The 27,567-nt window shown below is 42.5% G+C and overlaps 2 protein-coding genes across 23 annotated transcripts in view; one reads left to right on the top strand and one right to left on the bottom strand.

The window, feature by feature from the left end:
- Positions 1-218: 218 nt before the first annotated feature.
- On the top strand, positions 219-26,336 carry LOC132354017 (ATP-dependent RNA helicase DDX19A). Of its 3 annotated transcripts, none has more exons than XM_059905539.1 (12): positions 219-273; positions 3,964-4,012; positions 9,808-9,858; positions 10,954-11,089; positions 13,403-13,495; positions 15,524-15,626; positions 16,024-16,138; positions 19,325-19,502; positions 19,875-20,112; positions 22,444-22,606; positions 23,070-23,261; positions 23,696-26,336. In XM_059905539.1, the coding sequence occupies exons 2-12, from the start codon at positions 3,964-3,966 to the stop codon at positions 23,755-23,757; spliced, it is 1,380 nt and encodes a 459-aa protein (XP_059761522.1). In that variant the 5' UTR covers positions 219-273; the 3' UTR covers positions 23,758-26,336. The 3 variants fall into 3 exon arrangements, with proteins under 3 accessions (XP_059761522.1, XP_059761521.1, XP_059761523.1); XM_059905538.1 differs by lacking the exon at positions 219-273 and adding an exon at positions 737-900; XM_059905540.1 differs by lacking the exons at positions 219-273; positions 3,964-4,012; positions 9,808-9,858 and adding an exon at positions 11,385-11,445 and having other exon boundaries at positions 11,015-11,089.
- The window catches only part of ST3GAL2 (ST3 beta-galactoside alpha-2,3-sialyltransferase 2), a 75,239-nt gene continuing 64,392 nt past the window's right edge, over positions 16,721-27,567 (bottom strand). For 18 of the 20 annotated variants that reach the window (XR_009499137.1, XR_009499136.1, XR_009499130.1 and 15 more), the window contains 2 exons: positions 25,024-25,216; positions 21,557-22,187 (listed from right to left, as the gene is read on the bottom strand). The gene's annotated coding sequence lies outside the window, so the exon portion shown is untranslated. Of the gene's footprint in view, positions 16,978-18,556; positions 20,263-21,556; positions 22,188-25,023; positions 25,217-27,567 lie in introns of those variants that run through there. The other 2 variants (XR_009499133.1, XR_009499131.1) reach the window with 2 other exon arrangements.

Here is a 27,567-nt window from a genome sequence, read left to right as displayed (position 1 = left end):
TTTTGATAGTGTGGAAATGCTCACTGAAGTGTTAGCAATTAATAATAAAACATGGAAACAACCTATATCCCTAAGGGGGGGGAGAAAGGGGACTTAGGTAATTTACATGATATGAGACTGACGGACTATAATGACATTAAACCGATAATTGACTTTAAAAAATACTTAGCCGTATAAAAAAGCAAATTTAAAATTGTATGTGTACTTTGTTTAGGACTATGTAAAACACCTGTGCTACGATGCATATGTACAGAAATTAGAAGGACCCAGAAGGTAAAGAAAACGCTGGGGTTTTTTTTGTTTTTGTTTTTGTTTTTTGTGGTGGAATTATGGGGGTTTAAGGCGTTTGGTTTCGCTTTCTTTGTTGCTGTCTTACACGTTATCTCGTTCGCTAACAGTAGAAACTGTCATCATAGAGTTTTCTCCTAGGACTTTCCTTTGCGCAAGGCTTTACAGCTCAGAAACTTACACATTTATTATGAGACGTGGCAGACCTAAAAATAAAATTTAGGTTACTTCAGAGTGACGTAAGGCAAAGAAGTGAGATCTACGAGTTTCACCCCATAGAACTTACGCATTCCAGGCACGATGAGGTTGCTCCCGGGAAAGTCCGCGGAAAAAGCAGGTTTGCGCACGAGGAGGGGAATCGAAGCCCGATGTTAGGCCCTGCGTGGCGCCGCGCGGATGGTGACGTCTCGCGCCGGGCGGGAACTGACGTCATCTTCGCGCATCGCCGCTTCCGGTCCGCGTGAGTGTGGTTCTTGCGCCGGCAGAGAGCTCAGGGCTGGTGTTGCCGTGCGTGCGGTTGTGTTTTTCGCCAGTCGGCCTTCTTCCTCCGGGACCATGGCCACCGATTCGTGGGCCCTGGCAGTGGACGAGCAGGAAGCGGCTGTCAAGTCGGTCAGTGGCTTCAGCTCCAGGCGGGGCGAGCGTAGTAGGAGGGCCCAAGCCGACCCTGCTTGGAGTCCAGGGAGCTCTCTGGGTTGGGCAGGCCCGTGGCCCACACACCCGTAAAGGTTTGCTGGGAGGAATCTCTTAGCTTTGTTTTGCGGCTAAGGCAGAAGAGACCAGTATGGAGCCTTTTCCTTTGATCTGGGCCAGTTAAAGACTTTTATCCTGTGGCAAATCTGGCCCTGCTATGTATGCTGTCTTTTCTGCACTGCACCTCCTTCTCAGTGGGGATTGTAAGAAAAGGCGCAATGCTGATTCTCTTTTTTCATCTGGTTTCTGAGTGATTCTCTGCTACTCTTATTTTACCATTTTTTAGATGCGTGCTTAACATGGTTGGCAGTTTGTAGCACTTTGCAGAATAACAGATTCAGGTTTATATTTAGTGTTTCAGTCTACTGCAAACGGGGGGAGGCACTACAAATTGTTTCATCTGTGTTTAAAGAGACATTTAATTTCATACACTGGTTCTTTGATTAATGAAGATCCATTCAGTGGGAAGTTAACTATAGTGTAAACTGTGACTCTCCGTTCTTATCTCTAAGTTACCTTTGTTTGGTGGTAATAGACCATTGATTTTAAGAATATAGGGGTTTTTTGTAGTCAGAAGTCTTTCCCCCCACCCCCACCCCACCTCGGTGCGGCATGAGGGATCTTAGTTCCCAGGGATCGAACCTGCGCCCTCTACAGTGGAAGCGTGGAGTCTTAACCACTGGACCTCTAGGGAAGTCCCATGTAGTCTGAAGTCTTATGTAACCTTTTAATGCCTAAATTACATTTCTTTTCCAGTCACCCTTTATTGCTTTGGGAGGATTGTCAGTTTCTCAGCAGATAGTTGAAATGGGCTAAATCCAGGAAAGTTTAGGAAGAAGCTTTACAAACTAGTTAGGAAGCCTAGAATGTGGGAGGTGCTGTGAAAAGGGTAAGAATAATGTGAGAAATGAACTTTGAATAGGGAGAGGATGTTTATGAGTAGGAAAGTCAGGGAAATTCCTCATGAAGAAGTTTATATTTGTGCTGGATATTAGAAAATAATCATTTAAGATAGAGATGAAGGTGAACGGCATTTTAGAATAGAATGCACAGAAGTGCTGGACTTGCCTAGAGAACAGGAATCAGAACTCATTTTTGCTGCAGCTTAAGCTTATCGGGTTGTAGTAGGAGCAGTACTGAAAATATCGTAGGAGTGTACTTTGGACCTTAACAAAGAACTTAAAAATGAAAGGCTTTATTTGGCTGGTTTGGGGGTTTTTAAGAAGGATATTGACAAGATTAGATCTGAGAGCTAGCAAGATTTATTGGACTGCAGAGAACAGTATATATTAGGAGTGATGTCTAAAGGAAAGGAGATCAATGTGGAAGTTACTCTTATAGCCCAGAGATAGAGGGCCTATGTTGAATGATGAAAGTGAAGATGAGGGGATGGATTCAAGAGATAATTGTGGAGGTATGAAGATTTAAAAAAAAGAAGAGAAGGGAGATAAAGGCAAAGATTACTGTTTTCAACCTGGATCCCACAAGGTGGTATTAATATAGTGCTAATAACAGGATTAGGGGAGTGGGAGGAACAGCAGATTTGATATGTAGGATGATGAGTTCATGTTTGGCTGTTCTGAATTTGAGGTAAGGAGGACAACTTGGTAAGTACCTGTGTTGGGAATCACCAAGAGGTGTACAGGTTCAATGATTTCCCGGGAGAACTCATAGGACTCAGCATATGATTGTACTCACAGCTGTGATTTATTACAATGAAAAGCAAAATTAGCAAAAGGAAAAGGCCCGTGTTGCAAAGTCCAGAGGAAACCAGGCACAAGCTTCCAAGAATCTTCTCCCAGAGGAGTCACAAGCTCCACTTAATTCCTGCTTAATTCCTCTAGCCACAGATTGTAATAACACATATGAAGTGTTGTCAGAGAAGCTCATTGGAGACTCAGTGCTCAGTGTTTTTATTAGGGGTCCATCACATCGTCATTCTTTGCCTAGCAGTACCAAAATTCCAGACCCCTAGAAGGAAACCAGGTGTTATCATAAACCGCATGTTTTTAGAAAGATAGTTAGTGAACCCCTCAGCGGTTCTGGGAATGGTGGGAACCCTCTCCAAATCCAAGTTTCCAGATGCCAGCCAGGGGCCAACTTTGCAAGCTGGCTTTCCTAAGGATAGCAGTCAGTCCTGCTGTGTTAACTCTTTTCTATACAGTGCCCATCAAGCATTTGGAAATGTGGCACTGGAGTTCAGGAGGAATCAGGTCAGAAGTATAAAACTGACAGCCACAAATAAATCAAAAAGTATTATAAAGGATACGATTCTGTACTCTAGAATTTAAATCTAGTATTTAGCATCAGATATTCCCTAAAAGACAGTTACTGAGAATTGATTTCAAATCTTTTTTAACCTACAACCCTAATCTAGCTGTGTTATTATGAATAACACAAATATAGACCTAAACATACTTGGTATCTGGTTTCAACCACTCTGCTTATTGGGTGGCTGGTATAAGTAAATGTTTTAAAATGTTGCTTCCTGGGAATTCCCTGGCGGTCCAGTGGTTGGGACTCCGCACTTCAACTGCAGGGGGCACAGGTTTCATCTCTGGTCGGGGAACTAAGATCCCACATGCCATGCGGCGCGGCCAAAAAAATAAAATAAAAATTAAAAATAAGTAAATAAACATAGCTTCCTAACAGTTGGGTAAGACCCTCCCCCCTTTTTTGTTTTACCATTTAGACTTGTGTACATTAGCTTAATAAATGTAGTTAACCATTGAACAACTTGGGGGTTATGAGCCCCCAACCCTCCCTGCAGTTGAAAATCGCCAAATAATTAACATTGTCCTTCCGTATATGTGGTTCCACATCTTTGGATTCAACCAACCATGGGTTGAGTAATACTGTAGCATTTATCCTTGAATAAGTGAACCCTTGAAGTTCAAACCTTGTGTTTAACGGTCAATTGTGTAATTCATGGTATTTGGTTATCAGGTGTCTCTACTCTTGTTTCCTTTTATTCCCATTCAGATGAGTAATTTGCAGATCAAGGAAGAGAAAGTCAAACCAGATACCAATGGTGAGTCACTAGTAACTAGAAGCTACATGTGCACTTCTGCTTTGCACTCATAGCTGCAGTGTGGAAAGGAGCTTTCATTTAGCATGTTTGGCAAATGTCAGCACTGGATTTGAGAACCAGTAAATTCAGTTTCATTAATGATGGAGATAGATTAGTTTTCCAGATTTTATCTAGCTTCTGACTCCTTAAAATCAAGAATCACTATTGGATTGTACAGTCACTGTTCACTTGATAATGTTTCCGTAAGTTTTTTTTAATTTAATTTTTTAAAAGGTTAATCTGGGTTCAAAATTCAGAAAGTATAAGTAAGTGAAAGGCCTCCTTCCCATCCTGAACCACCATTTACCCAGATCCCACGCCCCACCTATATTACTTTGCTAGGGCTCCCACAACAAAGTATTACAAACTAGGTGGTTTAACAACAGAAATTTATTGTCTCAGATCTGGAGGCCAGAAGTGTGAGATCAAGGTGTCATCTGGTTTAGTTCCTCCTAAAGGCTGTGAGGAAGAATCTATTCCCTGTCTCTTCCTAGCTTCTGATGGTTTGCTGGCTATCTTTGGCATTCCTTGGCTTATAGGCATTTCTGCCATCATCACCCCAGTCTCTGCCTTCATGGTGTTGTGCATGTCTACATCCAGAATTTCCCTTTTTAATAAGAACATTGGTCATACTGGATTAGGGCCCATCCTAACAACCTCATCTTAACTAATTACATCTGCAGTGAACCTATCTCAAAAGGAGATCACATTCTGAGATACTGGGGGGTTAGGACTTGATCATATGAATTTTGGGGGGGACACAGTTCAACCCATATACCACCCTATGCTATAAGTAACCACTGTTATTGGATTTTTAATATTCTTCCAAAGTTTCTTTTTTTTTTAAATTGAAGTATAGTTGATTTACAATGTTGTGTTCATTTCTGCTGTACAGCAAAGTGATTCAGTTATACATACATACACATTCTTTTTTCATATATTCTTTTCCATTGTGGTTTATCATAGGATATTGAATATAGTTCTCTGTGCTATACAGTAGGACCTTGTTGTTTATCCATTCTACGTATAATAGCTTACATCTGCTAACCTCAACCTCCCACTCCATCCTTCCCCCAACCCCCTCCCCATCCTTCCCCCAACCCCCTCCCCCTTGGCAACCACCAGTCTGTTCTCTATGTCTGTGACTGTTTCTGTTTCATAGATAGGTTCATTTGTGTCATATTTTAGATTCCACATATAAGTGATCTCATATGGTATTTGTCTTTCTCTTTCTGACTTACTTCACTTAGTATGATAATCTCAGTTGCACTTCCAATGTTTCTTTATGCAAATCAAATACAGATTTTTCTCCCTCTCTCCCTCTCTCTCACCAAAAGGTGGCAGAGTATACACAGTGCACTTACTTTTTTTCATTCAACAACATACCTTGGCAAGCTTTCCTTACCAGTAAATGGAGTTTCCTCACTCAGTTTTGTAACTGCATAGTATTACATTGTGTTGATAGACCATAATTTATTTAACCAGTCATCTTTTGATAGATACTTGGGTTGGTCACATTCTTTCACTGTTATAAAGTGTTTCATGTAATAACCATGAACTTAATTCTTTTTACACGTATGCAAATACATTTGTAGGATAAATTCCCCCAAAATGGATATCCATGGTCAAAGGCATATGCACTTGCACTTTTTATCAGTATTTTTCAAGGTACCCTCCATAAATATTATACCAATTTATATTTCTATCAGTAAAGCATGAAAGTGTTTTCCTATAGCCCCACCACAGAATTTTTAGTCAAAAACTTGAAATTTTGCTAATCTGACAGGTAAAACATGGTGGATCAGTGTAATACATTTTGTATTTCATTAATAAGGTTGAATATTTTCATAAGTATAAAGGAATTTGTGTTTCCTTTTCTACTGAGCTTTTTGTCTTTTTTCTAAATATGAACTTCATATTTTAAGATTGTGATAGAAGTTGCTAATACTTCAGTCAGTTTTGTCTTTTGACTTTTTTCTTGTGTATTCTTGCTCTGCAAACTTTTTTTTTTTTAATTATTTATTTATTTATTTGGCTGCACCGGGTCTTAGTTTCGGCATGCAGGATCTTCGTTGCAGCATGCGGGATCTTTAGTTGCTGCATTCAGGATCTAGTTTCCTGACCAGGGATGGAACCTGGGCCCCCTGCATTGGGAGCATGGAGTCTTAACCACTGGACCACCAGGGAAGTCCCTCTGCAAACATTTTTATATAGTCAAACGTATCAGTCTTTTACATTATTATTTCTGGAATTTGAGTCAGTTTTCATACTTCAGTCTTTGATCCTTTTGGAATTTTTCCTGGTGTGAATTGTGAGGTATGGATCCAAAGTGTTTTCTCTAGTGTGTTTCACCTTTTTAATTTCAAGATGGCTACAGATTTGTTTCAGTGCCACTTTTGTAATAGTCCATTCTTCCTCTCTAGTTTGAGATCCACCTGTATTATATACCAAATTCTGCATTTTCTCATCTATCCTATCAAGTTTATTTTGCATATTCATGTACCAGGTTCATATTCCTGATTGCTGGAGCATTATGACATGCTTTAATATCTGTGAGTGCTGGTCCCCATTCATTGATCTTTTGTTTTTTTGGCTGTGCCGCACAGCATGCGGGATCTTAGGTCCCCGACCAGGGATCGAACCCACACCCCCTGCAGTGGAAGCACAGAGTCTTAACCACTGGACCGCCAGGGAAGTCCCCATTGATCTTTTTTTAGAGTGTTCCTGGCTATTCTTATTTTCCATATGTATTCTGTTATAGTCAACTTGACTAGTTCTAAGAAGACAAAGAATCTTTTAGTATTTCTCCTAGGACCATGTTACATTTATAACTTAACATCTATATGCTATTGAGTCTTTCTATAAAACCTATGATTAAGTCTTTCCTTTTTTTTCAAATCCCTTTTTGTGTCCTTTAGGAATGTTTTAATGACTGTAGCATATGTGATGTCCCCTCTTTCATTTCTATTACTGGCGGTATGTGTTTGTTCTCTTTTTTTTGATGAGTCTACCTAGAGACTTATCAGTTTTTTTTATCTTTTCAAAGAGCTAGGCTTCGGCAATGTTAATTTTCTTGAATATTTGTCTTTTATTTCATCGATTTCTACTCTGTATTTTTTTCCTTCTACTTACTTGGGGTTTACTTTCCTCTTCTTTTTTATCATATACTTAAAATAGTTTCAGTTTCCCTTTTGATTTCTTCATTGGCCCATGGATAATTTAGAACTGTGTTGTTTGATTTCCAGATATTTGGGGGTTTCTAGATATCTTATTAATTTCTAATTTAACTCCATTTTGATCAGAAGCCATTAAATATGATTCTGCAGTTATTGGGTATAGTGTCCTCTAAATGTCAATTAGGCCACTGTTGTTGATAGTGTTACTCAGATCTTCTATGTCTTGACTGTTTTTTGTTTGTTTGCTTTTTGGTCTAGTTCTTCCAGTTGTTGAAAGAGAAGTGTTAAAATTTCCAACGACAATTGTGGAATAGTCTTATTTCTCCCTTTAATTTTGTCAGTTTTGGCCTCCTGTGTTTTGTAGATCTGTTGCCAGGTACATTCACATTTATGTCTTCCTGATGAATGGACCTCTTATTAGAAATATCCTCCTTTATCTCTGGTGGTGATTTTGGTCTTAAAATCTGCATTACCTGAGCCACTCCAGCCTTCATATGCTTACTGGTTGCGCGATGTATCTCTTTCCATCCACTGACTTTCAACTTGTTTGTGTCTTTGTATTTAAAGTGTGTCTCTTGTAGGAGTATAATCTATAAAAATTTTGAATCACTATGTTGGACACCTGAAACTAATACAGTATTGTAAATTAACTATACCTCAATTTAAAAAAATTAAAAAATAAAGTGTGCCTCTTGTAGACAGCTGACAGTTGGATCTTGCTTTTTTATCCATTCTACTAATCTCTGTCTTTTAATTGGAGTATTTTATCCGTTTGCATTTAATGTAATTATTGATGTGGTTGGGTTTAGGTTAGCAATTTTACTGTTTGTTTGTCCCCTTATATTTTGTTTCTCTGCCTCTTTTCCTGCTTTCTTTTGGGTTAATTGAATATCTTAGAGTTCCATTTTAATTTATTTATGAGCTTTTTAGCTTTATCTCTTTGCGTTAGTTTATGAGTGTTTTAAAGTTTTCTTCATATAAGTCTCACATATTTTTTGTTAATTTTATTTCTAGGTGCAATATTTTATCTTCTAAGTTGCTATTATAAAGAGAATCTTTTCAATAATATCTCTATTTATAAAAGCTACTGATTTCTATTTATTTATTTTGGACCTAGCTCTTTTATCTTTTCCTGAGATATCTTATTTTGTAGTCATTTTTAAGTTGATACTCTTAGTCCTGCAAGTTTACAATCATGTAATCTAAAAAAGTGATCATTGGGCTTCCCTGGTGGTGCAGTGGTTGAGAATCTGCTTGCCAATGCAGGGGACACGGGTTCGAGCCCTGGTCTGGGAAGATCCCACATGCTGCAGAGCAACTGGGCCTGTGAGCCACAACTACTGAGCCTGCGCTCTGCAACAAGAGAGGCCGCAATAGTGAGAGGCCCGCGCACCGTGATGAAGAGTGGCCCCCGCTTGCCGCAACTAGAGAAAGCCCTTGCACAGAAACGAAGACCCAACACAGCCAAAAATAAATTAATTAATTAATTTAAAAAAAAATGATCATTTTACCTCTTCCTTTTAATTTTGAATACATTTATTTTCTTTCTCATGTCTCATTGTGTCTGCTAACATAATGCTATATTTTAAATATAGTTATAATAATGCTATATTTTATTTTATTTTTTAAAATTTTATTTATTTATTTATTTATTTTTGGCTGCATTTGGGTCTTCGTTGTTGCGCATGGGCTTTCTCTACTTGCCGCGAGCGGGGGCTATTCTTCGTTGCAGCACGCAGGCTTCTCATTGTGGTGGCTTCTCTTGTTGCGGAGCACAGGCTCTAGGTGCGCGGGCTTCAGTAGTTGTGGCACGTGGGCTCAGTAGTTGTGGCTCGCAGGCCCTAGAGCGCAGGCTCAGTAGTTGTGGCGCACAAGCTTAGTCGCTCCACGGCATGTGGGATCTTCCCGGACCAGGGCTCGAACCTGTGTCCTCTGCACTGGCAGGCGGATTCGTAACCACTGTGCCACCAGGGAAGCCCTAATGCTATATTTTAAATAAGTAAGTCAGAGGTGACATATCTGATCACTCTGAAGTCAGCCAGCATTTCTAGAAATTTGAAATTTTCTTATGCACTAAACTTCCTAGGAATAAAAATCCATTAAATGTATAGAAACGCCAACTATTTAAATTTTGATCACTTAAATAAGGTTTGATATTTATATTGTCCCACCTTTTGAGTGGATTTTATTTTAAAATAAATGTATTTATTTATATTTATTTTTGGCTGTGTTGGGTCTTCGTTGCTGTGCACGGCCTTTCTCTAGTTGCGGCGAGTGGGGGCTACTCTTTGTTGCATTGTGCGTGCTTCTCATTGTGGTGGCTTCTCTTGTTGTGCAGCACAGGCTCTAGGCGCGTGGGCTTCAATAGTTGTGACTCACAGGCTCTAGAGCATAGGCTCAGTAGTTGTGGCGCACCGCTTTAATTGCTTCGCCACATGTGGGATCTTCCTGGACCAGGGCTTGAACCCGTGTCCCCTGCATTGGCAGGCAGATTCTTAACCACTGCACCACTAGGGAGGTCCCCTTTTGAGTGGATTTGATACTTGCCTTTCTGATTATGATAACTGTTTTCTTGTGCAGGTGTTATCAAAACCGATGCCACTCCAGAGAAAACAGAAGAAGAAGAGAAAGGTAACTAATCTTTGAAACCCTGTAGCAAGAGACATAGTATCACCTAGGACGTGCCTCTCTGGAGCCAGAGGCATTCTGAGTTATAAGATCAAGGAGATGAGGGGAATCAGCCAAGGAAATTGAAAACAGTGAGATAGAAGGAGAACCAAAAGAGAGTGGTATCCCAGAAACCAAAAGAAGGAAGTGTTTCAAAAGTAGGGAGTCATATATAGGTAATAAGTTGGTTAAGAGAACTAAAAATTGTTCAGTTGATTTAGAGTGTAGAGTCATTGGTGAGCTTGACAAGGGCTGTTGAGGTCAGGTGGGGAGGTTAAATTAAAAAAACCTCTTCAGTGTACATTCTGCAGAGAAGGGGAGAAGAGAAAGTGAAGACATGAGTACAGACAGCCCTGTCAGGGAATGTCCCGTGAAGGGGAGCAGAGAACTGGGACAGTAACTGGATGGGGATGTGGGATAAAGGCGGAAGCACATTTATGATGAGACGTGTTACAACGTGTATACGTGTATACGTGTTACAACGTGTATACATGTTACAACGTGTATACATGTTACAACGTGTATACGTGCTGGGGGGAATGATCCATTAGAGGGAGAAACTGATCATGCAAGAGAGAAGGTCACTGCTGGGAGAAATATCCTTGTCTGCAAGACGGAATGGGACCCATTGTATGAGTAGAGGGGCTAGCCTCAGGAGCACGGCGGTCCATCCATAGTCACAGCAGGGAAGGTGGAAAGGACGCACACAAACGCAAGTGGGTGTGTGGGTTGTCACGGCAGCGCGTGGGGGTGCTTCTGATTACGTTCACTTCTCAGGGAAGTGAGTAGCAGGGTCATTAGATGAGTGAGACTGTGGAGAGGTTAGAAGTTGAAGAGAGAAGAAATAAGTGGCATATAGAAACATAAAGTCTTGCTGGGCAGCTCAGCCCACTTGAGTCTAGCAGTCAGGAGTTTAAAGTTAGACCTTTTGGTGTGATTATGTTTTTCTCCCACCTTGCTGGGCCATTCAGGTGTGGGTGCAGACATGGGGAGAGAGGTTTCACAAGGGTGGGGTTTGCCCAGTGACTATGAGGAAGATCTACTGGTTTTTTCCTACAGAGGACAGAGCCGCCCAGTCCTTACTCAACAAGCTGATCAGAAGCAACCTTGTCGATAACACCAACCAAGTGGAAGTCCTGCAGCGGGATCCAAACTCCCCACTCTACTCGGTGAAGTCCTTCGAGGAGCTTCGGCTGTGAGTATCTGTTCCTTTGAACAACTGTTCCTTGCTAGTCCCTCCTTTATAAGACTTAGCATATCAGAGATCTTGTGGGAATTTTACTTTCTCCTTTTATTTTTAAAAAATCTTAGTATATTTACTTTCTTTGACTAGTTAATAATTCACATGTTTCAAAAGTTTAAAAGTGTGAAAAAGTGATGGTCTCCTTCCACCCTTGTCTCTTGGCTACCCAGTTCTTCTCCTTAGGGATTTTTTAATGCCACAAATTTATTCATCATAGCTGAAAGTCTTTTTTCTTTTATGCTCTTAGAACTTTCAATAAAATATTGGCTGACAGGTGATTTCTGGATGTCAGGAACATTTCTTATTAGGTAAGCCCTTTTGTTAGACTATAGGGTTTACAGTGTTAAGAACAGTTTATCTGCTTTTATAAAATCTGTCCAAGAAGCCTGTGCAGGATTCCCAGTAACTGCAGTGGAAATCAGCCTTCAGTGTTCCAGAATTTTTTGAAAAATCCAGAACCCAGAATTAAGCCCTAAGTGTGCACATTTATGCACTGTGGTGAGAATGACTTCTAACATGTCCTTGTTTTAAAGGCAGAGAATTATGTAATGTTATGCCAAGTTTTTTGTTTCCTTCAGTAAGTTAGTAAAGAGGTATTTAGGGTTGTTGGTTTATGTACATGACACTGTGCTGGGTGTTATGAGTAACACAAGACATAGCTACCATTCTTGCTGCCTGCCAGGACTCAAATCATAGAAAATAGCTAGTGAATAAGAAAGTGGTGGAATGAATGGATTCTTTGCCTTTGTTCAGCAAAATCTATCATATGCCCCCTGTAGGCAAATAGGGGCCACGTTTCTGCCAACTATTTCCACCACTTTAGAGTAAGAGACACTTAAAATAAGAGAGCTAACTAGAACCAAATCAAGTTGTTAATGCAGCAATAGCTAAGAGCAAGGTTTTTAAAGTGAGGCCTCTTTTTTTGAATATTTTCAGGACATTATACTTTTCTATGTGTATTTTCTTTGTCAAAGGCTTTTTTCAGCAAACCTGTCATCTCTGCTTCCATTCATAAATTCTGTCCGAGCAGCTAGATGTGCTCTGACAGCTTGCTTTTCCAAGTATCAGTGGTCTTTTTAAGTTCCTTTCATTTAAAGGACTGGAGTTCTCAGGTCAACCAGTGATGAACTGTCCTCTTTGAAAAGGCAAGTTCTTTCTGATTTAATTGTTAGTAGCCAAAGGAAACAAAGAATAAAACCTAGGTTACCGAATATACTTTGTCTATTTTTTACTGAAAAGATCTGCAAAATAAAAGAAAAATAATGAGCCACTGAAAGTTCTTGGATCACTTGAGTCCTCTTTCAGTAGTGACTTTGTTTCCTTGGCAACCAAATCAGAATCTGCTAAGCTTCACAACCTTTTCTTCCAAATGGATGTTACTTTTCAAAGTTCTTTGTATCGGAGAACCACCATATGCCAGAAGAATTGCCTTTTAGAGAGCCTGTTAAACTTTAAGGAAGGCTTAGAGAACACTCCTGACTTGGTTTGACTTTTCTTTAAAAACAGTGTGGTGGGATTTTTGTTAAACACCCTGTCAATTTAGAGGTAGCAGAGAGCTTATTATAAATGTACTACAAAAGCAGCTTTATTTTATATTTGTTGTGTGGCTACTTATGGAAGAAGTTGGTGCTTTTCTAGTTTTGATTTTGCCTAGACATAATAAGTAAATCTCATCACTCGTAAAGTTCAGTATGATAACTGAACTCCCTTTACCTATTTACTAGAAACTGGCTGAATCAATTTTCTTACCTCTCAATTGTCCCGAGTTCTTGCACAGCTGGCTTTGGAAGGCCCATGGAACACAAAATGACTGTGGTTCAGTGGAACATCTGCACTAAGAAATGAAAACTGAAATCTCATTCCCTAAAGGGACTTCTGTATCTTAGTGGCATAGTAAGCAGTGTTTATTTTTAGATATGTCTTTTATAATTTATTTTATACTATGAATTAATAAGTACCATTCTTCCAGTATCCTGGGAATGTTTGTCATCCAAGGCCAACCAAATCTGTGGGTCTCCTGAAAGATGAATTTCTCCAAGAAAGGAAACTAGCCCGGATTGTATAAATTGCATAATAGTTTCAGACTAAGATTTAGTAGGGAAAGATTTTGGTTTTGTTTTGTTTTAGTTAGTATTTTTTAAGGCACAGGAAAATATGTCTGACAGGAAGTATCATTTTTTGCTAGATATAGGGAAAAATAAAATTCTAGGCCTTTAAAACAATTTCAACAACTAGGAATCCATCTTTCTCTCCCCGGCCTCCTAGGAAACCACAGCTTCTGCAGGGAGTCTATGCCATGGGGTTCAATCGACCATCCAAGATACAAGAGAATGCGTTACCCATGATGCTTGCTGAGCCGTAAGTATATGGACCCTGGCACACCTCTTCAGAACTGGGTTCAGCATCTTCCACCAAGAGCTGTAGTGTTCCTGAGCACAAGATGGGCCGTTGGGAGCAACGTGCTTCTTCAGGGGAACAGCTTAGACAGGTGCAGAGAGAGTCTGATGCAATTCAATACAGTTTCTGCCTTTTCCACTTAATAAAAACTGATAGAAAAAGTTAGTGCTGTTATTCTATGCAGCTTTAAAAACTGTTTTTTTGTTGTTGTTGTTGCTATTGTTTTTTAATAATTTTGAAAATTTTGGGACCTGCAAAAAATATCAGGAGCAATACCAGGAACATCTCCGTAACCCCATGCTGCCAAGAAATAAAGCTGCCATTAATCTAGTTGGCAGTTGTAGCCCCCACGTAACTCCCTCCATTCACAGCCCCCTCCCCCTCCCCCTCCCAAGTGAGCATCACTGATGTGGGTCATTATTCTCTCATGTTTCTTTATCCTTTTACTACGTAGTTTGCTTTCATTGTTTGTTTTTTTTTGGCCACGCTGTGTGGCTTGTGGCATCTTAGTTCCCTGACCAGGGATTGAACCCGGGCCCTGGCCCTCGGCAGTGAAAGCGCTGAGTCCTAACCACTGGACTGCCAGGGAATTCCAAGTTTGCATATTTTTAAACCTTACATAAATGGTATCATACTTAGGTAGCAACTTTTTTCATTCAACTATATTATTTATTTGTTTGTTTGTTTATATTTTGGCTGCACCACACAGCATGTGGGATTTTAGTTCCCCGACCAGGGATCGAACCTGTGCCCCTTGCAGTGGAAGCTTGGAGTCTTAACTACTGGACCACCAGAGAAGTCCCTCTTTTTTAATGATAAAAATGCCACCTAGGACTTCCCTGGTGGCTTAGTGGTTAAGAATCCGCCTGCCAATGCAGGGGACATGGGTTCGAGCCCTGGTCTGGGAAGATCCCACATGCCGTGGAGCAACTAAGTCCGTGCGCCACAACTACTGAGCCTGCGAGCCACAACTACTGAGTCCACGTGCCACAACTACTGAAGCCCACACGCCTAGAGCCCATTCTCTGCAACAAGAGAAGCCACCGCAATGAGAAGCCCACGCACCACAACAAAGAGTAGCCCCTGCTCACCGCAACTAGAGAAAGCCCACAGGCAGCAACAAAGACCCAACGCAACCAAAAATAAATTAAAAAAAAAAAAAAAAGCCACCTATTCCCATGACATTGGGTTACCTGAAGTGAAATGTGAAAGTTCCCTCTAAAGCATGTGACTTGTTCTCTTAAATTTTCCATAAAGATGAGAAAAGGGAGCACATAGTAGGAGCCAAGTCCTGAAGACACATTATGGCTCAGGGATTTGCCTGGGCACAGATGTTACTCTGCAGTCTTAATTTCCATAGGCCCCTTGGGGTATAAAACTAGGGCACTCTAGCTGTGCTAGAGTCTAGAATGAGGATTTCTTAGTGTGAGCCCATCTAAAATAATCATCATTTCACTTAATATATAAGCAGTTTTTTTTAACAACATATAAAATTTTATCGTTGTACTCAGTGCAGAAAACCTGGATAATAGAAGCATGAAGGGGGAAAATCCCTATTCCTACCACCCAGAAAGAACGTTTGGACACTTGATTGTTTTTTGTTTTGTTTTTAATAAATTTGTTTATTTATTTTTGGCTGTATTGGGTCTTCGTTGCTGTGTACAGGCTTTCTCTAGTTGTGGCGAGCGGGGGCTACTCTTTATTGTGGTGCACCGGCTTCTCATTGCCGTGGCTTCTCTTGTTGCGGAGCATGGGCTCTAGAACGCAGGCTTCAGTAGTTGTGGCTCGCGGGCTCTAGAGCGCAGGCTCAGTAGTTGTGGCGCACTGGCTTAGTTGCTCCACAGCACGTGGGATCTTCCCAGACCAGGGCTCGAACCTGTGTCCCCTGCATTGGCAGGCGGATTCTTAACTACTACGCTACCAGGGAAGTCCCGACACTTGATTGTTATTAACCAATATTATTTTCATCTCTGTTCTTCCTTCATCCAGCCCACAGAACCTGATTGCCCAGTCTCAGTCTGGTACTGGTAAAACAGCTGCCTTCGTCCTGGCCATGCTCAGCCGAGTGGAACCAGCAGAGAGATACCCGCAGGTGAGGGGGTGGAATCCTGGGGGCCCTGGCTTGCTCATCCTGGGAATGGCTGTGCCATCTGGGGGGGTTGTCTAACGAGGGTGCCCCGGTACAGTCTGAATGTATCTTGATGCCTCAGACTGTTGCTCAGGCAAAGCCCAATGGTGCACCAGGCCCTTACCTGGGTAGAACTGATTCGGAAGCAGCAGCCTTAAACAGTGGCTTCTGAAGGCATCTGCCAAGCCAGGGCTCCCTATTGAAGGCTTCTGTCTACAGCTGAAATGTGGGCCTGGTTGACGAGGATGTGGTTTCCTACACTGTTCAAGTGGTAATGACATCAGTGTACTGGTTGCTTTAGAGCCTGTTGTCTGTTACTACAAGGCTCTCCTAAACTCATCTTCTATGATCTGCCTGTTAGTGTCTGTGCCTCTCCCCAACATATGAGCTGGCGCTTCAGACAGGAAAAGTGATTGAGCAGATGGGCAGATTTCATCCAGAACTAAAGCTTGCTTATGCTGTTCGAGGCAATAAATGTGAGTATAAAGGGGCAAGACCTAGGCCATGAGTTGGGACGGGTGGTTGGGTATTTGAATTTTGAAGATGAGGTGATGATATTCAACTTTCTAGTTCAGTCTGACCTTGCAGCCCAGTGTTGCCTTTAGCAAATCTATTTAAATACTTGCTGATTTGTTAATAATTCTCTCCACTCCTAAAATAAGATTTTAAGTTGTTAAAAAAAAAAATCCCTGCATGAGTCATGGGGTTCTTAAAGTGTGGAGTATTTCACTGAGGAGCCAGGGTTTCAATTCAGCATCCAGAGTTCTGGAAGCTGCTTAAGAGGGAGGGATGAGCACTGAAGATGGTAGGTTGGGTCAGTTCCCTTTCTTTAAAAGTAAAGCACAGCTTTAGTAAGAGTAATCTAAGAGCACGTACAGTTCACTTGCTCTTACCAAATCAGAAATCCTTCCACCAATTCCTTTTTCATGTGTTCTGCAGAATGTAGAAAATATGGGTTAAAATGGGAGGAGGGGCAGGTAGAAAATGGGTAATGGAGAAGTTATCAGAATATATGAAACTACAAATCAATTAGAAAAAAGTAAGCATTCCAACAGGAAAATGGACGAGAGAGGCCCAGTTGAACAGACGCTTCACAAAAGAAGGAATTCAGATGGCCAGTAAACATGAAAAGATGATGAGCTTCATTAGTCATCAGGGAAACGTCAGGTGAAACCACTGTATGCCTCTCAGATGGTAGAAATGAGGAAGTCTGACAAACCAAGTGTTGACCAAGATGTAGAAGAACTGGAAGCCGCATGTACTCCAGTGGGGAGTAAACATCGGCACACTGACCTCCAGAAGCAGTTGGCATTACCTAGAAAAATGGAAGAGAGACATCCCTTCAACCCAGCAGTTTATAATCGCCTAGAGCAGCGGTTCTTAAACTTTTTGCTCTCTTACACTCTTAAACATTATTGAGGACCCCAAGTACTTACTTGGGAAGAATATGAAGAAAATCTAGCCTTTCTTATAATTTTAGATATTGTTTTTTTGGATGCCATAACAAAACTTAACAAATGGTAATTACTTAAAAGTTAGTTGCCATGTGATATCTGAAATCATATTAATGAACTCTTCGTACTGTCACATTAAAATTCCTTGGTCTCCCTTGCACTTTGAATGCATCTTTTGCCCAACTGTGATTTTCTAACATCATACCTTGGTCATTTGGAAAATACTGTCTTAATGAGTTATGCTGATCTTCCAAATGTTGACATATTTCATAATACAAAATTTTAAATAGCATTTAAAATGCATTAGTATCACCACCAACCAACTCAGAGGAGTTTATACACGGAGAAACTCTCAAACCTACAGCAGCACATAGAAGTGTTCCAAAATTCTAATTTTCCCTTAAGCTGAAACGTTATCATGACAACAAATAACTGTCAGTTGTTTTCATTTAAGAGATAGGCTCTCTTTGTTCATTTTTAAGAAAGTGTATATCAAATTCCCTACTTGATTTTCTTTCTTCTTCTTTTTTTTTTTTGGCCTCACTGTGCGGCTTGTGGGACTTTAGTTCCCCGACCAGGGGTCGAATTTGGGCCCTCGGCAGTGAGAGCGTGGAGTCCTAACCGCTGGACCACCAGAGAATTCCCCCTGTTTGATTTTCTGAGGTTGTCAGTCAACAAACAAAAACGGCTAGTACAGTTACCACACAAATAATCACACAAGGGCTTTTCCTGGAGGAAACCATCATGTTTCAGCATGCAGAAAGAGTACTTTAACCAGAAATTATTAGTATTTTTGTGTGTGTTTGATGTCTTACACTGATAGGTGCAGCTAAGTGTAGTGTACCAGAATCTTGTGACAACATGGATCTTCTCTAGATTGTTTTATAACAACAGGGGACTTCACTGTGTCTGAAGGATTAGTATATTAACTATTTAAGGTATCATTTTTTTAAAAGTTCAGTTTAGACTGATGGGCAGGGGACAGTGAGAACCACAATGTATTGAAGAGTTCATTTAAAACTTTTCCAGTGGAGTTAATGAATTCCTGACCAAAGTCCCTTTCTCCTCGAACTTTAAATTTTGTTTTGAAAATAATTGACATTCACATGTTTCAAAATTGAAAAGGATATATGGTAGAAACTTTTCTTTTCCCATACCCTTCAACCACCTGGTTCTGCCTGCCTAAAGGTACCCAGTACTAACCTGTTCCTCACATGTCCTACCAGAGATAGTCTGTGTGGCTACAGGCAAGTGATAATGTGATAACATGTAGGGACTTCCCTGACAGTCCAGTGGTTAAGACTCTGTGCTTCCATTGCAGGGGGCACGGGTTTGATCCCTGGTCAGAGAACTAAGATCCTGCATCCCTCATGGCACGGCAATAGAGATAGATGTGATAGATAGATAGAACACTCACACACGCATGTACATATATTACATGTATTCTTTTTTGCCCCTATTGGTATACAAATTGCTCTGCAACCTCTTTTTCACATTTAATAATGTATTTTGGAGATTGTTCCACATCAGTTCCTAAACAGTTCTATACTTTGATTGGTGTCATCCATTTGGTGTGTCATATTTTGCTTAGTTATGTTTTAATGCATGCATATATGTTATTTCACACATACTCATGTGCATACAGGATTGATTCGTAATAGTGGAAGCACTGGTCAAAGGCTACATGCATTAGTAATTTTGATAGATGGTTATATCAGTTTCAACTCCCACCAGCTATAGTTTGAGAGTAATGTGTTTCTTTCAGTCAAAGAGAATTTGTACTTAGGAAAACTGTCTACACAATTAGAATGTCTAACAAAGCAAAAAATCATTGGGCCAGGATCCTAGGACTCAAAACTACCAATTTATAAGGAAATCAATGAACCATGAGTGAAGGGATGGTATAAAAAGAATAAGTGTTATGCTAAAGAAAAAGAATTGGGTGATGGGGAATTACAGGAGAAAGTAGGAAAAGGGAAACTAACACTCATGGAGGGTTGACTGTAGGATTTAATCCTGACCACAGTGCAGTGAGATAGGTGTCATTATGCCCATTTCATAGTAGAAGAACACAAAACTTTTGGGTAACACCCTGTGTTTTGAAATCTGGAATTAACTTGTTCTAGCTCTGGAAGGATGGGCAAGGCTTTCATTTTGAAAGCGGGTTTAGCCATGGAAATACCCACAGAATACATCTTGTCTCCACAGTGGAAAGAGGTCAGAAGATCAGTGAGCACATTGTCATTGGCACCCCTGGGACCGTTCTGGACTGGTGCTCCAAGCTCAAGTTCATTGACCCCAAGAAGATCAAGGTGTTTGTTCTGGATGAGGCTGACGTGATGATAGCTACTCAGGGCCACCAAGATCAGAGCGTCCGCATCCAGAGGTAGGACCTCTTGAGCCAGGAGGAACTTCTCGGCCTCCTGATCTGCAGCATCATGTCCTTTTACTTCACCCTCCTCTTCTTGCCCCTGCCAGGTTCTTTACTCTGCAGCTTTCAGAGGCATTTGTTTGGTGGGCCATTTCCATGTCAGCACTGACCATACCCCCAGCCTGGGTTGAGGAAGGAGACTTAGGGACTCTACCGCCACCCGTCCCCGCCCCACGTCTGCTCCTCCCTCCTCGCTGCGGTGCTCCTCCCTGCTTTGCCACCTCCCTGGGGACGCAGGTCATCCAAGCCTAGGGAGGCTGTGCTTCTGTTCCTTCCAGTGAAACACTCGGTCGGGGTCATGTCGAACACCTGGGCCTTCCCTTGCAGGATGCTTCCCAGGAACTGCCAGATGCTGCTTTTCTCTGCCACCTTCGAAGACTCCGTCTGGAAATTTGCCCAGAAGGTGGTCCCAGACCCAAACATCATCAAACTGAAGCGCGAGGAGGAGACATTGGACACCATCAAGCAGTATTACGTCCTGTGCAGTAGCAGAGATGAGAAGTTCCAGGCCTTGTGTAATATCTACGGGGCCATCACCATTGCTCAAGCCATGATCTTCTGCCACGTGAGTAGCAGCAGCAGCAGCAGCAGCAGCAGCAGCAGCAGCAGCAGCAGGAGGCGTGCGGGGGCGGAGCTCCACGGGAGGGTGTGGCCCTGCGCCCTCCCTCTCAGCCAGCTCCACCTGGTGCTGGGGGACCAGGTTCCCTCCCTGTGGCTGGAAAGGAAGTGGTTTGTGAAGATGTAAGAAACAATTTCTTCTTAGTATCCTGAGGCATATACATAGTCTAAGCATAGAGTCTCCTGAACTTTATATCATTTGTAGGTGATACATTAGAAAACCCAAGTAAATCAACTGATATTTGTAGGAAAAATAAGAAACTAAACAGGACGGTTGGTTAGAAAGTTACTAGAAAATAAGTAGTTTTCCAGTGTCAAACACAAACACTTAGAAAATGGAAGGACAGACCCCATTTATAATAGCCAAAATAATTTTTCAGGAATAGTTAAGATCGCTGAAGAAAACATCAAAATTCTGTCAAGCGATGTAAGAATAAGAGAGCTCTTACTCTATTATTGGAATACTTGTAGATTAAAAAAAATTTTTTTTTAGAGTGGCATTGTTTTCCCAAACTCAAATTGAAACTTTCAAACCTACAGAAAAGATGAAAAAAATACAAAATGAGCACTTTTATGCCCTTCACCTATTGTCAACATTTGCTTTATCCATAAGCTTTTGTGTGGGGGATATCTGTACTTTTTCCTGAATCTTTTTTTTTTTTTTTTTGGCTGCGTTGGGTCTTCGTTGCTATGCGCAGGCTTTCTCTAGTTGTGGCGAGCAGGGACTACTCTTCGTTGCGGTGCGCGGGCTTCTCATTGCAGTGGCTTCTCTTGTTGCGGAGCACAGGCTCTTGGTGCTTGGGCTCAGTAGTTGCGGCACGTGGCCTCAGTAGTTGTGGCACGTAGGCTGTAGAGTGCAGGCTCAGTAGTTGTGGCACACGGGCTTAGTTGCTCTGCAGCATGTGGGATCTTCCCGGACCAGGGCTCGAACCCATGTCCCCTGCGTTGGCAGGTGGATTCTTTTTTTTTTATTTAATAAAATACTTTCAGTTATTTTGCTTTGGGATATATATCTAATGCCATGTATGGTAGAAAACTGCAGTATAGATCCTTTTGATTCACTGTTTTATTCCAGACATAATGTAACTCAGTATATTTAGAAAGTATGTGTGTATATAAATACTTATTGTAAAAAAAACCTTTTGTAAGCATGTTATTCCTCTACTGAAATGTAACTTGATAGGAGCCATGCCTTACATTATTAAATTATCAGGTGATTTGCACCATATAGCACTAATGATTTTCCATCAAAGAAATTACTCATTTCTCATTTTGTGAAAGTATCAATTAATAAAGCACCTGACAGTTTTAAACAGTAAGAATTAGAAATTCAATATAAACAAATCGTGCCTAATGTAATTATTTTAAATTTGTTGTGTCCCTTTCTAGAGTAAGGGTTTTATGCACATTTTATTATTATTATTTTTTTAACATCTTTATTGGAGTATAATTGCTTTACAATGGTGTGTTCGTTTCTGGCAGGTGGATTCTTAACCACTGAGCCACCAGGGAAGTCCCTTGCTGAATCATTTTAAAGTCAGTTGTAGATATCAGGACACTTCCCACCTAAATGCTTCCTAAGAATGAGACGTGCTCCTGCATGAGCACAGTACCATTGCCACACCTTTCACAATGATGCAGCGATAGTGTCCTCTCTGTCGTCCATCATATGCCACTTTCCCCATGTGTACCAAAATGGCCTTTATTGCTTTTGGCTGCTGCTGTTAAACCTAAGAGCCAATCAGAGATTGTCTGTTGCATTTAGTCTCTCTTGAGACTCCCTTAATCTATAACAGTTTCTCCACCTTTCATGACATGGACATCTTGAAGAGTCCAGGCTAGGGACTTCCCTGGCAGTCCAGTGGTTGAGACTTTGCCTTCCAGTGTAGGGGGTGCTGGTTCGATCCCTGGTCAGGGAGCTGGGATCCGACATGCCTCGGGGCCAAGGGGCCAGGGCATGGAACAGAAGCAATGTTGTAACGGGTTCAATAGAGACTTTGGAAATGGTCCACATCAAAAAACCTTAAAAAAAAAAAAAAAAAGAGTTCAGACTAGTAAGTAGTCTTTAGAATGTCCCTGATTTTCCCCCCCTTGTGATTATATTAAGGTTAAATATTTTTCTAAGATTAGCACCCAAGTGACATGGTTACTTCTTTATACCACATCATGTTAACAATTTTAAGACATTTAATGCTTAACTGCTAAGTTTTAGTAGTCTTCCAGATCAAAAATATTCTCTTAAGGTACTTTCATTTCTGAAATGTTTTCTTCCTTCCAGACCCGCAAAACAGCTAGTTGGCTGGCAGCAGAGCTGTCGAAAGAAGGCCACCAGGTGGCTCTGCTGAGTGGTGAAATGGTGGTGGAGCAGAGGGCTGCAGTGATTGAGCGCTTCCGAGAGGGCAAAGAGAAGGTTCTGGTCACCACCAACGTGTGTGCCCGCGGTGAGCAGAGATTGTGTCCTGGTCTGCAGGCTCGGGGTAGCGGGAGAGACCCTCGTCTGCGGGACACTCCGGTGGTTTGTGGGAGATCCTGTTTTCTAGGAGAGCCTGTTTGGATTCCCTCGGCAGAGGAGAACTTTCACAGAAGCCAGGAGTCCTGACTTGGTGGCTCAGAACGGCGCCTGCTCTTCTTGGGGCCCCCAGTGAGGCTTTAGCTGCTTCTCCAGATACTGGTATCCAGCAGAGGCTCTCTGGAGCCTGATGGCTGATTTCATAATTTGGTCAGCACCTGCCACAGTTCTGTTTTCTCCCTCTGGGTTCTGCTACCTGCCCCTTTGTCTGAATCCCAGAGCTGGCCCATCCCAGACTGTTCCTTCCACCTGAGGTTGGTGTATGTAGGCCTGACTGTGGACGACAGGGATTTCTGTCTCCCATCCTTACTCCTGTCCAACTCTCCTTCATGCAGGTATCGATGTGGAACAGGTGTCTGTCGTCATCAACTTTGACCTTCCCGTGGACAAGGACGGGAACCCGGACAACGAGACCTACCTGCACCGGATCGGGCGCACCGGCCGCTTTGGCAAGAGGGGCCTGGCCGTGAACATGGTGGACAGCAAGCACAGCATGAACATCCTGAACAGGATCCAGGAGCATTTCAGTGAGTCCCTGGGAATGTCCCCTGCCGGGCCCTTACCTTACAGGGGCGAGTCCGGGGGCGAGGGGAGGGTGAAGGGTAGGTTTTCCTGTGGCCCCGAGAGAGGCCTGTGTCCCTGTCCCATTCCCCTCCTTCCCTACAACGTGGAAGTTCTCAAAGAGCACACCTGGAGAGGGCGGGGCTCAGGGACTTGAATGACAGTCCCCCCTGGCCAGGCTGAGGGGCCTGGGGCTCTGGCTGTTGCTGTCCGTGTCCCTTGCTCAGTCACTGGAAGCCTTTGGGGTTCAGTGAAGGATCTCTGTGGCCAGAGGCACAGCACGTTCCTAGGCGGCAGAGACCTGTGTTTCCTCCCTCCCTGCTGTGCTGTCCCTTCCCTGAGTGTGTGTCTCTGTAACGCCATGTTGGTCTCTCTTTGAATTCTCTTTTCTTTCCCCCAGATAAGAAAATAGAAAGACTGGACACAGATGACTTGGACGAGATTGAGAAAATAGCCAACTGAGAAGCTCCTGCAGTCACTGGTGCCGCCCTTGGTGCTCCCCCTGCACGGGACACTAGTGCTTTCACGGCACAGGCCTCAACAGTCAACACAAAGATGAAGGCACGAGGAGAGAGAAACTACCTACCTCATTTTAAATTACATTTGGACTTGACAAAAATTGCGCAAATGATGGGGGAAGGTAGAAGAAAAAATTTGCGTTTTGGAAAATTTAGTCCTTTTCCTCCCATCCCTTTTCAAAGCCACGGTCTCCTCCGTCTTTATAATAACGTGCTCACTATTGGTAATCGCTGGCCCCAGGATCCCCTGCTTGTTTTCTGGCTAGGGGTATTGAGACCAGCCTCTAGCCCCTGAAGAAATGATAGAGGTGTAGGCAGAGGGCAGGAAAGGCCCGGGCAACTCAGCCGTGTGAGCTCCTGTGCGTGGGTGGAGCATGGGGGGCGGCGGCAGAGAGGCCTGTGAGCAGCAGCCCCCATCCCTGACTGAGACTTGTCATGAATGTCTCTTGCCCTTGGCCGCCTTCCTTCTCCTCAAATCCAGAGATGTTCCAGCTGATCCCTTTTACCTCTGTTCTCTGTGCACAGTATATCCTTCTCTCTCCCTGTGTGAGCATCTTGGCTACTTTGTAAACCTCAGATTTGGGGAGAACCACAGAAGTCAGTGAATCTTCAGAGGGACTGCTCTGGCAAGAGTGGATGATCTAGGGCTGCCTTCTCCTCCCGCAGTTGTTCTGTCTGCTCAGGTACCTGGTGTTACAGCAGCCAAGGGACACCTGGTGGTTTTCTGACACACGCCTGGCCGAGTGAGTTGATTCTCACCCATGGATGTCACACTGTGCCTGGAGTCGAGCAGCAGAGTTTGGAAAGGAAGTTATGACCAAGTGAAAACTCTGATTATGCTGTTCATCCGTAACAGTAGATGAACTTTAATTCATACATTGTCTGTATGAATAAGGATGGATAAATTAGAGCTATACCCATCATTCATTATGTTAAGAAATTTAAAAATAATTATGAAATGCTTTACTAATCATTTGTTTTTACTTGTATTTTTCTGCTTATTAGACTAATATATGCTCATTAAAAAATGTGTGTGTGTCTATATATATAAAGTGTAAGTGCTCATCCGCACCTCTTTGGGATCACCATTGCTAGCAGCTTGGTGAACTTGCAGTATACTGCCATCTGTTTGCATATATCAACCCACTTTTCTTTTACAAAAATGTGAACATTCTACTCACGCTCTTGCGCGACCTGCCTTTTCACTTACCCGTGTGTCTTGGACATGTGACATGGATGTGCCTCACTCTCAACAAGCATCATTCCAGCGTGTAGCTGCCCCAGCATTACATCATGGCTCCTAGCGATAGGCACATGGGGGCTTCCACTGTGTTGTTGCCCACGGTGAAAATACCAGTCCCGCTCCTCTCTGAGCCGAGCTGAGACTCACTCAGGATGTATACCTGGAAGTAGAGTTGTTGGGTCAGAGTGGGGACCCTTAACATTTGAACACGTTGTTAATATAGCCTGCCGAAAAGTTTTTACCAATTTATGTTATTACAGTGATAACAAAGATACTTATTACGTGCTTACCAACCCCCTCTGTTATCAATTTTTAAAACTGCCAGTCTGGGTAGCAAAAATAGATTATATAACTGTCTTTTTTTTTTTAAATGTAGTGATGTTCGGCAAATTTTCAGTTTATTGGTATTTGTCTTTTCTGTTTTGGTGTGCTGCCCATTCGTATCTCACCATTTTGCTACTGGCTTGTTAGTCCTCATTGAATTTTAGCCACCTTTCTATTTTAGGGAAATTAGACTGTCTTGAGTGGTGGACGTTTTCCTAGTTTGTCTTTACAAAATCATTTTTTCTTAATACTGCACTAAAGTTTAATATTGGTCAGAATGGCCATCATTAAAAAGTCTACAAACAATAAATGCTCGAGAGGGTGTGGAGAAAAGGGAACCCTCTTGCACTGTTGGTGGTAATGTAAACTGATACAGCCACTATGGAGAACAGTATGGAGGTTCCTTAAAAAAACTAAAAAAAAGAACTACCATACGACCCAGCAATCGCATTACTGGGCATATGCCCGGAGAAAACCATAATTCAAAGAGTCATGTACCACAATGTTCACTGCAGCACTATTTACAATAGGCAGGACACGGAAGCAACCTAAGTGTCCATCGACAGATGAATGAATAAAGAAGATGTGGCACATATATACAATGGAATATTACTCAGCCATAAAAAGAAACAAAATTGAGTTATTTGTAGTGAGGTGGATGGACCTAGAGTCTGTCATACTGAGTGAAGTAAGTCAGAAAGAGAAAAATACTGTATGCTAACATATATATGGAATCTAAACAAAAAAAAATTGATTCTGAAGAACCTAGGGGCAGGACAGGAATAAAGACGCAGACGTAGAGAATGGACTTGAGGACACGGGGAGGGAGAAGGGTAAGCTGGGATGAAATGAGAGAGTGGCATGGACATATGTACACTACCAAATGTAAAACAGCTAGTGGGAAGCAGCAGCATAGCACAGGGAGATCAGCTCGGTGCTGTGTGACCACCTAGAGGAGTGGGATAGGGAGGGTGGGAGGGAGGCAAGAGGGAGGAGATATGGGGATATATGCGTATGTATAGCTGATTCACTTTGTTATACAGCAGAAACTAGCACACCACTGTAAAGCAATTATACTCCAATAAAGATGTTAAACAAACAAACAAAAAAAGTTTAATATTGCTCAGACTTCATTATTAAGAAATCTGGATTTCATGTCATGGCTAGAAAACCTTTCCTCATCTCAGTATTATAAATTATTTACTCATGTTTTTGTATGTTTTGAAGTGTTGTTTTGCCCGCCTGATTTGCTGTGAGCAATTACGGTTACCTCCGGGTGAGTGGGTGTGTGGGCTGGAGCCGAGACTGAGCGACAGGGTCCAGCTGGGATCGGATGTGAGAGAAAGTGAGACTGAGTGTCCTGGGGGTGCAGCAGGTACGGTGACTGCAGGTGTGTCAGGGGCGCATGCAAGCCACTGGTGCGGGAAGGGGTTCTGAGAAGAAAAGTGGGAGCGAGAAGTGGAGCAAGTTTCCAGAAAGGCCGGGGACAAGGCGAGGGCGGGTAGAGAGGAAGCAGTGCGAGGGGTGCTCAGAAGGGAGACAGGCAAAGAGGGAGAGGAGGTCGTGTGCAGTGCCAGCATTCCAGATAAGTGACACCCACTTTGACCCCAAAACACAACAGTGATATAGAAAACGTAAAACTAGAAAACAAAACATACCGCCCGACCTGAAAAACGAGATGAATACTTCTGTGGACCAGTAACGGGGAAAAATGCAAAGCTGTGAGCAGGGCTGAAGCCAAAGCTTGCTGGACTCCCGTCCGGGGACCGAGCAGCTGCAGGCTGTTAGGTCCCGCTCAGCAGAGGCGCCGGGAAGCGAAGCGCTGCACACAAGACCAGAACTCCAGGCAGCCTCGCCGCTTGGAGGGCACTGGATTGGCGCTTCGCCTGCACGCCAGCTGGACAGAAACTTTCATCGAGATGCAGGCCCAGAAAGGAGACAGGAGGATGCGGATCCCCACTGCAACCGGTAACCCACACCATCTCTGCCTGCCTGGTCTGATATCCTCTGATCTCACTAAATCAGCACACCTGGCTCTAGAATAAGGGCGAGAGGGGCGGGGAGCTGGATGGAGCCAATTCCTAAATCCACTGGTGGGGTTTCCCTGGTGGCGCAGTGGTTAAGAATCCGCCTGTCAATGCAGGGTACATGGGTTCAAGCCCTGGTCCGGGAAGATCCCACATACCG

This window comes from Balaenoptera ricei, chromosome 19, assembly GCF_028023285.1.
Source record: "Balaenoptera ricei isolate mBalRic1 chromosome 19, mBalRic1.hap2, whole genome shotgun sequence".
Taxonomy (NCBI): domain Eukaryota; kingdom Metazoa; phylum Chordata; class Mammalia; order Artiodactyla; family Balaenopteridae; genus Balaenoptera; species Balaenoptera ricei.
Note: the sequence above shows the minus strand (reverse complement) of the source record. Positions and strands in the feature narration are given on the sequence as shown.